Source organism: Populus nigra, chromosome 16 (assembly GCF_951802175.1).
Source record: "Populus nigra chromosome 16, ddPopNigr1.1, whole genome shotgun sequence".
NCBI classification, from domain to species: Eukaryota; Viridiplantae; Streptophyta; class Magnoliopsida; order Malpighiales; family Salicaceae; genus Populus; species Populus nigra.
Genome location: NC_084867.1, coordinates 10,282,576 through 10,291,567, shown reverse-complemented (window position 1 = coordinate 10,291,567; position 8,992 = coordinate 10,282,576). Strand labels below are relative to the sequence as shown.

Sequence of the window (8,992 nt, the reverse complement as noted above, 5' to 3'; positions counted from 1 at the left end):
TTACCCTACAAATCAAATCTATTTTTTCTTTTTAATATTTATAATATTTTCTACAAATTTATTAATTATTATATGAATAGTATTAATTATCATCAAAATTATAATATTTATAATAAAAATAACTGTATTTTTAATATTAATATAATTAATTATAATAAAAATCATAATATTTATATGAGAATAATGATATGAGAATAATGATATTCTTGATATTAATACTTTTAACTATAATAAAGATAAAAATATTTTGAACACAAATAATAATATTTTTCATATTAATAATAATGTTAAACTTGTGTGACTAAAGTTTTTATAGTACTACTTTTTTTAAAAAAAATTGTTAACTATTAACGATAATAACAATAACAACAATAACAACAATAATAATTGTTATTATATTTTTTTTTCATTTTTCTTCTCTGAAGGGTCTGCAAACCCAACCGCACGACCCTCTAACTCCTAGAGGGGCTACAGAATTGAGGTGCATGTCAGAAGAGACTCCGGCGGGTGGGTCTGCACCTAGCACGCAGGTCTGCAAACCCCAGGCATGCAGATTTGCAAACCCGCTCGCCTGAGTCTGCAGCCTTACCATGCCCCACCAAACAATGTGTTATTCTTCATTTCAGGGCATGCAGCCTCACCATGCCTTACCAAACAGTACAATCCAAAGTGAAATCACTCACAGTCTATAGTAATTAACTCTGTAGTACCAAACAATGCAATCCACAGTGAAAAGCACTCATATTTTACAGTAATTCACTCTATAGTAAAACATTGATCCCTTTTAGTTATAGTTAATTATTAACTAAAAAACTAAAAAGCATAAGGGATTTATTGTGCAAAATAAATAATGAATCTTCTCGCATGATATTATGTACAGACTATTCACACTGTTATTTTTTTCATCTTTTTTTTAAAAAAAAATTGCCCCTTATTGAACCAAATTATAGGTCAATTTGTTAAAAGAGAGTGAGATTGAAAGATATGGGATCAAAATTAAAAAAAAACATGTAGGGAACGAGTGGCTTTAAGAGTTTAGGGAATATGTTTATTGTAGTTCCTATATTTTACAAATTATAGATATAAGATCCTTTTAGTTTCCAAAATTAAAGGGAAAAATCAATTTTGGTCTCAAATTTATTTTCTCTATTTTTTGGCCCCTGATGTAGGGAGATAAGAGGAAGTCCTCGAAATCCAATGCTAAAGAGAAAATTTATATTGGCACTAATTACAACCACCAAAACAGTTGAAATTGGTGTCAAATTGTTTTTTTTTATGAGGAAAGCTCATATTATGGGGTTTTTTACTTTGAAATTACCAGGAAAAACATGTTTGATCTTGCTAAGATTTTTGGTTTCAAGTTGATTTTGAGTTTTGGGATGTGTTTTCAGGCTTTTTAAGGCCATAAACGGATTTTTCAAGTTTCCCATGATGTTTTCTAGGTGTTTCTGGTAAACAAAATGGGTTGAAAATTCAGTTTTCGGGTCGAAAAGACCATCAGCCCTGTTTTTCCAGCCACCACGGTGGCCAGAAATTGGGCAATACAGACAACACGTCATCTAACTCTTTTTAAAAAAAACAAAATTAAAACAGGCAACATGTGTTTAATTTCATAAAGAAAAGCCCAATTTAGAGAAATACACAAGGAGTGTAAACACGCGAGGAAGTGAATGAGAAAATAAAATTTTATTTATTAATAATGTATTTTTCAAATCTAAAAATGTCAAAGAACACCAATACGACACAACCAATTGAAAATTAGGCTTTTTAAATTCAAGCCATGGAAAATAGATGGAAAGGATTAACATGGTAATAAGAAATTTGGAGGATATGATATAGAAAAGGGAGAGCCATATTGGAAAGGATTAATAGGGTAAGTCTTTTTTGTTGTTTTATTTCATTATTTGGATATTAACATTCAGTTTATGACTTGTGTTTGGGTTTGGGTTTGTTTGATCTAAAATCAATGTTTTAGAATTGTTTTAAAACTTAGGCTTGTATTAGTTGATTATTAACATGGATCTATTTTTTTGGAATCTAATAAGGGTCTATTAAGGTTATTTAAGAAGATAATATATAGTTTTCTAAGCTGCAAAGATTCAACATCCATAATGTTTTGAATAAATTTTTGTTTTGCGTGAAACAACGTTTTTTTTTTTTTGGGATAATAAAGATTAGCTACTAACTTATTAAGGTATAGATGACCTTATGGCGTCTTTCATACTTCAAGTTCATATTTTGCTATAAAGTTCTTTTTTCAATACCTTTGTTTTTTAGATATATGGTTTTTGGGTAAAGGTTTTTATCCAAACTTGAATTTCAGCTTTCTTGTGTTGTTTATGTACTTTATTGTGGGTTTCTAGATCTTTATATCTATGTAGTTCGTAGCAAGAGGCATGTGGCCTATCCCGCAGACTTCAAAACATCTCTTTTTTTATAATGGTAATGATGGTGTCGATCACATCATGCTGGTAGGGAAAATCCAATGGTTTAAAGTTTTGGATGTATGTTGTCTCATTCTCTTCTTTATTATTGTTTTGTTTTTCTTCTTTCTCTTTATGTTTTTCTTGCATTTGCGGTTTTCATGGATGGATGTGCTGCTACGGATGGTGTGGAGGAGCTCGTGGTGGTTAGAATGGTGGTGGTTAGTCGGCATTTGGTGATGGCGGGGAAAAGAAATGAGAGAGATAGTTTCTCCTCTCTCTTTGTTCTTCTATACTTTCTTTCTCTCTTTTTTTTCTCTAAATTTTTCAACACTCTTTCTTCTTTTTGTCACTCGCTCTCCATTTTATTTTTTTGGTTCATTAATGATGGCTGAGGGGTTTTATGGTCAAAGAGGAAGTGAAAGTTATAAGGCTAGTTTTTGTTTTTTGTGGATTGGTTTTCAATAAGTGACTAAGTTTACTCTCCTCTCTCTCTTTCTTTGTTTTCTCTCTTTTATCTTTATCTTTCTTTTTGTGGCTAGAGTTTTTGGTAAAAGAGATGAAGTTATTTTTTTTTCAAGGAAGAGATAAGGTTAGGGTTTTTTGTCCCTATTTTTAAACAATATTCACTTTTTTATTTAAAGTCTAACATATGAATATTCTTATCCTAAGTATATCCTAAGAATATATTGTAGATTTTTTTTTATTTTTCATTGTTATTGTTTTGCACATTAATCGCTTATCTATTTTGCTCCATATTTTAATTTCTCATTTTTTTATATTTTGATTTTTAAAAAAAAAACATCAATGTCAACTAAATAAGAAAAATAATTGAGAATAACAAAACATATGCAAATTCATCAAAAATATATTTTTAAATTTTGATTTTTGAAAAAACATCAGCAAGATAAAAATAGTCAAAACAGCAAAGTGGATGGGCAAATCATTGAAATGCATCAACAACAATTTGTTTGAGTTTTTTGCTTTTATTTCTTGAAAAATATTTTGAAATTGAAGGTTAAATTTTAAATAATGACAACATTGTAGGGTAAATGTCTATTCGATTAAGTAATTAAGTGTTATTAATTATAAACTAAATGAGGAAAGGGTTTTATTGTACCTCTCCTCACAAATCATTATTCATTGGATTAGTATTTTGTTTTGCTCTATTTTTATCTTCTTTGATTTTTTTTTCAATCAATTATTTTTTTTAATTTAATCCTTCCATATAAGATTTTTTTTTTGTTTAGTTATCATACTCTCATGACACAGATCCCACGTTTGACGGATTAACTCGGTTAACTCAATTTTTTTCTTTCAATTTTGTTCTTTAATATTGATTTGACTGAGAATTAAACTTTATGAATTGTTTTGTTTACTTTTCATTAGGTTATTCTGGTCTCATGACTCAAAAATAGTATTTAACGGATTAACCCGAGTTGACTCAGGTTCTTTTTATGTCTTTTATTTAATTGATATTTTTTTTAATTTTATTATTCAAAATTGAGTCGGTTGGGAATTGAGCTTCATAATATGTTTTGATTTGCTTTTTATGAGAATGTCTTTGTCTCACGATTAAGGTCACGAGTTTTAAAATTTTAACTTTAATTAAATCAGGTTATTTTTTTTCTTTCTAAGAGGTTATATCAGTCTCATGACCCGGGTCACAGGTTATAAGACATTGAACTTGCTTTTTATTGGGTTGTCCTCGTCTCATGACTCGAGTCACAGGTTTAGCGGGTTACCTAATTGACCCATTTTTTATCTATTTTTTTTAATTGACTTTTTTTTCAATTTTATCAGTTATATTGTGTTTGATTGAGAATTAAATTTCATGATTTATTTCAGTTTGTTTTTCATTAGGTTATTCTGGTCTCATGACCCGAGAATAGTGCTTAACAGTTAACTCGAGTTGACTTAGCTTATTTTTTGTCATTTTTTTAATTAAGATTTTACAAATTTTATCATTCAACATTAAGTCCAATAGGGGCTATTGAGAATCAAGCTTTGTAATTTATTTTGATTTTCACTTTATGAGGTTATCTCAGTCTCAAGACCAAAGTCGTGAATTTGATAGGTTGACCCAGGTTAAATTAAGGTTTTTTTTTGTTTTTTTATAAGGTTATTTTGTTTTGATGACCCGGGTCATGGGTTTGGTGGATTGACTCAAGTTGTTTTTTATGTTATCTTTTTAATTGCTTCAATTTGCTTTTAATTGGGTTATCGTGGTCTTATTACCCGGATTGCAAATTCGACATGTTAACTCGAGTTATTTTTAATTGATTTTTTTCAATTTCATCATTCAATATTGGGTTGATTTGTTATCTATTTTGATTCATAATTTATCATAGTCTTATAACCCAGGTCATGAATTTGACATGTTAACCAGGGTTATCAAAGGTCAATCCAATACATTATTATTTTAATATTAAAAAAACATATTATCTTAAAATTTGTTTAGTCAAATATTATTTTCACGGGTTATATAGATTATTTTTTGACCAGTAAAACCAACCAAGTTATATTGAGTAAACCCTCATACGATTTTATTTTTTGCTGAAAAAAAAACATTACCAACATTTAATATTTTTTAACGTTCAAGAAAAATTTAACCTGACTCGTAATGTAGCACGAATCAATCATCTAGTATACACCATGAGATAATGGGTATGTAAAAAATAAATATAATTAAATTTATAAAAAGTTATTTTATATATTAGAATATTATCTTCAAAAGAAATAATAAACTGGTACCCAAAGTTTTTCTATCAATTGAAAATTCGGAACATCTATCAAAATAATATCGATACTTTTTCATGAAAAAAAAATAACTGTAAACCAAAACTTAAAATAAATTACTTACAAAGTAGGTAAGGGCGACCAAATCTGGAAAATATTGCAATCAGGTAAGTAGTTTTTCGAGAGAGCTCATCATGATGCTCGTTGACTGTATTATAAAAAATATTTTTTTACAAAAGAAGATATTTTTTTATTATTATAGAAAGAACTTATTAAAATTAGAAATAAATAAATAATTTTTCAATTTATATAATATTTAACCTGTAGTTTTTATTTTTTTTCATTTCTTTATTTCTTTATAATCTTAATAGTTATTTATGTAATAAAATATTGAGAAAAAATAACTAAGTCATAGGAATCAAAAGACATGCCTCGTTTTTTACAATTTACTTAATGCTTTTAGCGAAATCTTTTTTTTTTTAGCGAAATCATTCAACCAATATCATCAAAACAATCTTTTAGCGAAATCATTAACAAATGACTCATATTAAGCAAATTAATTCAGCATAGAGATTTGATTTTTTTATTAGCATGAATGTTTGGGTTATCTTATATGTATTTTGATTAATTTCATGGATTTTGAAGTTAACGATCACGTAAGAATTTACTGGCTCTGAAATTTATGAGACTTAAACTGGTAATATTTAGAGAGCAAAGCTGGAACCTGAGCAATTAAACTATATCTCTCAGAGTTTACAAGAATTTGATTATTACTTAGAGTGATACAAGAACTTGTTTAATTAATTGCTTCTATTACATAGATGGTATAAATAGTTAACCCCATAATAAACTAATTTTCAATGAAGTTTATGATTATCGTGATAATTAATAAACTTCACTTGTTATTTTCATTTTTCTTCATCTTAAAAAAAAGGAGAATCTATATAGGATATAGTTTTTAGCCTGCAACTTATTAGGGGGGAAAACCTAATTTAATAATGTTCTTGAAATTAAAAAAAAAAGGTCCCTCAATTAGATAATTGAAACCCTTTTCGTTTAATTAAATTAGGTAATCATTTGTGCGGGCAGAAAGGTAGCACAGTGAGCTTCCGATTACGCACCACCACAGGCCCACACGACTATTATCTTGAGCATATATGCTGACATGGCCACATAAGTTGGATGGCCCTTGAGGTGCTAAAAGGGAGGCCATATTTTATTTTTATAGAAAACTTAGTTTAGTCTCTAAATTATATATTCATTCTCGATTAAGTGCAAAATCGTAGATTCTAACAATTCCATCCCTGAGTTTTTAAATATTTCTCAATTAGGTACGTGATAATGTTCATTAACTTTCCCATCAAATTTATCACATTCTTAGAAACCTCGATTTAGTCCCTAGATTATACATCCATCCTCAATTACACCTTAATGTTGTAAATTTTGAGGATTTGGTCATGATATTTTTAAAATATTATCAATAAAGCCCTTTGTTCACGCTCATCAACTTTCCCACATAATGTTCTGCATAAATATGCGCTCTGTGTGGGAAATGTTAGGGGAAATCGACAAAAGGGCCATATTGAGAAGTATAGAAGATGGTGGGACCTAATTGATGAAATCTATAAGTTTGGGAGCTGATTGAGAAAGGGTATTAGTTAGGGACTAAATAGAAGTTTCCCGTTTTTTTGGTTTGAGAGAATCTCTTTACCCCACGTCTCATCACGCCTTCCAGCTGGTTCCTTCACTCGTCTTTGGTTGAATATAATAATTATTTTAAAGCAAGGGCAGTCCGAGAGTTTCTTATTTTAATTATTTAGTTTAACCATGACCCAGCCAGCCAGTCGTTCTTTTACCCGTCTCGTACGCGGAAGAAATCACAGAACCGCAGGTGTCAATTTGGGATTTTTCAGCTGCTCCGCAACCAAACATTCTGATTCCCACCATCTGTTCTTGACCTGCAAATCTTCAAACAAACAAGAACAAATTAATTAGAACAGCACGTATTTTTGACCAGTAAATTGAAAGTAGCTTACACCTTCTTCTCTTTTTCCCAAGCACAAAGAATTGGTCCCAAACCAAAACCCACTCAACCTGTACGTGTCAAAAGCTCCACTTAACAAGAAATTGAATTAGTCCTCAATGGCCGACGGACGGGTGGTGCCTAAAATGGCACACAGGCGAAACAACGGAACCCCCTCCCTCTCTTTTAAAGGCCATGGATAAAATATTGTCCGGCGACTAAAGTATTTGGTGGTGGAGGCAAAAAAAAAAGATTTGATTCTCATATTTATATAATTCCAAACACACACAAATTTACTCTTTTTTTTCTTGCTCGTCGTCGTCATCATCTATAGTTCTTTTCTGTATAAAAAATATACTAATTGACTAACTCCAGCGTTTAGGAAATTTAATATAATCTTCAAGTACTAATGCCAATAACCGCAACACTGATGATTATGACGTAGGAGTTCTTGTGGACGGCTTGGACTGCAGCGACGGCCTTTGTATCCGATCGGAGGGGAAAAACTGCCAGATCGGTCATGATTAAAAACTGATTTGGTAGGTGAAAACTCGATGCTGGAAGCATTCGAGGTCGGAGGAGAGATTTTCTTGAGCGATTTCGGAGGAAACAATATAGCTCTAATCTTGGAACCCGGACAAGATCTATCGTATTCGGTAATCAAGTTGGTTAATTCCTCGTCCGATTTTACCGAAATCAATGTCTCCAAGTCTCCGTTTGGTAAAGGACACCTTAATTCCACCGAAAATCCACAGAATTCACCTAGCTTCACCATCAACTCTGTACACAAAAGAAAATCAGCATCGAGCCAAATCAAAATTAACCTAAAAATTAAGTGTTGATTAGTGAAAAAAAAATAACAAACCTGCATAGGATATAGAACGATCGACGGCAAGAACTCTGGTCATTCCACCGACGTAACGGAGAACGCCGTCACTGGAACGAGGAAGCAATTTCCCGCTGTAACTACATAGAAACTTGAGAGTTTCTGCTTTTGCTTTATTGTCAATCATCACCATGCTCTTGGTTTTTTCGGAGTGAAAGTGAAAAAGGGAGCTGGTTGTTCGAAGAGGCTTCTAGGTAGTAAAAGGGGGAAAGAGAGAGAGAGAGAGTTTTTTGCTGCTCTGTCTTTCAAACAAAACCTAGGCGAAATCGGAGGGTATAAATAGGAGTGTGTTGAGGCTAGTGTGGGACCTACACGGATGTCATGAGGTATTAGCAACTTCTGCCGGAAGCACTATAGGAAGGTTGAAGGGTTAAGGAGTCTGACACGCACCATACGCTACCGTTTTGAAAAATCCAAATTATATTCGGATATTCGAAGCGGTTAGAGAGGGTTGGCTTGGCTACGAAAGAATTGGGGGCATGGTGGGCCCTAGTCTAGGTTAGCGTGCTGCTTTCTTGGTCCAAAGAGGCATGGACCTACTATCAAATTAATTTCCTCTTTGCCTAATTACGTTCCTTTTTTGTGGGACACCTTTAATTATGCTCTTGGTTGTTTCGTAAATCATGGGATTTTCTTGCCAACCATTTATTGGTGTGTGCTTTCCAGTACACGCTGTAATAAATATAGTGCAATGTTTATTAATTCGGTAATTAATCTCTTAAGAATGATTTTTTTCTTACAAAATAAATAATAAATGCTGCCCGATTGCCTTATTATCATACATTAATTGTATGGTAATTAATTAATAAGATTACTTGTCCCAGTAGATTTTTTCATATATAAAAACTTGTACTGGTAAAGGGAATCCCTAAAATATTATCATAAGATGTAAGATAATAATTACTAATAAAAAATAAATTA

The 8,992-nt window shown here is 31.2% G+C and overlaps 1 protein-coding gene across 1 annotated transcript; it reads right to left on the bottom strand.

The window, feature by feature from the left end:
• Positions 1-7,428: 7,428 nt before the first annotated feature.
• On the bottom strand, positions 7,429-8,331 carry LOC133675541 (protein PAL OF QUIRKY-like). The gene is made up of 2 exons (XM_062096953.1): positions 8,051-8,331; positions 7,429-7,965 (listed from the first exon to the last, which is right to left on the bottom strand). The coding sequence occupies exons 1-2, from the start codon at positions 8,202-8,204 to the stop codon at positions 7,592-7,594; spliced, it is 528 nt and encodes a 175-aa protein (XP_061952937.1). The 5' UTR covers positions 8,205-8,331; the 3' UTR covers positions 7,429-7,591.
• Positions 8,332-8,992: the final 661 nt, after the last annotated feature.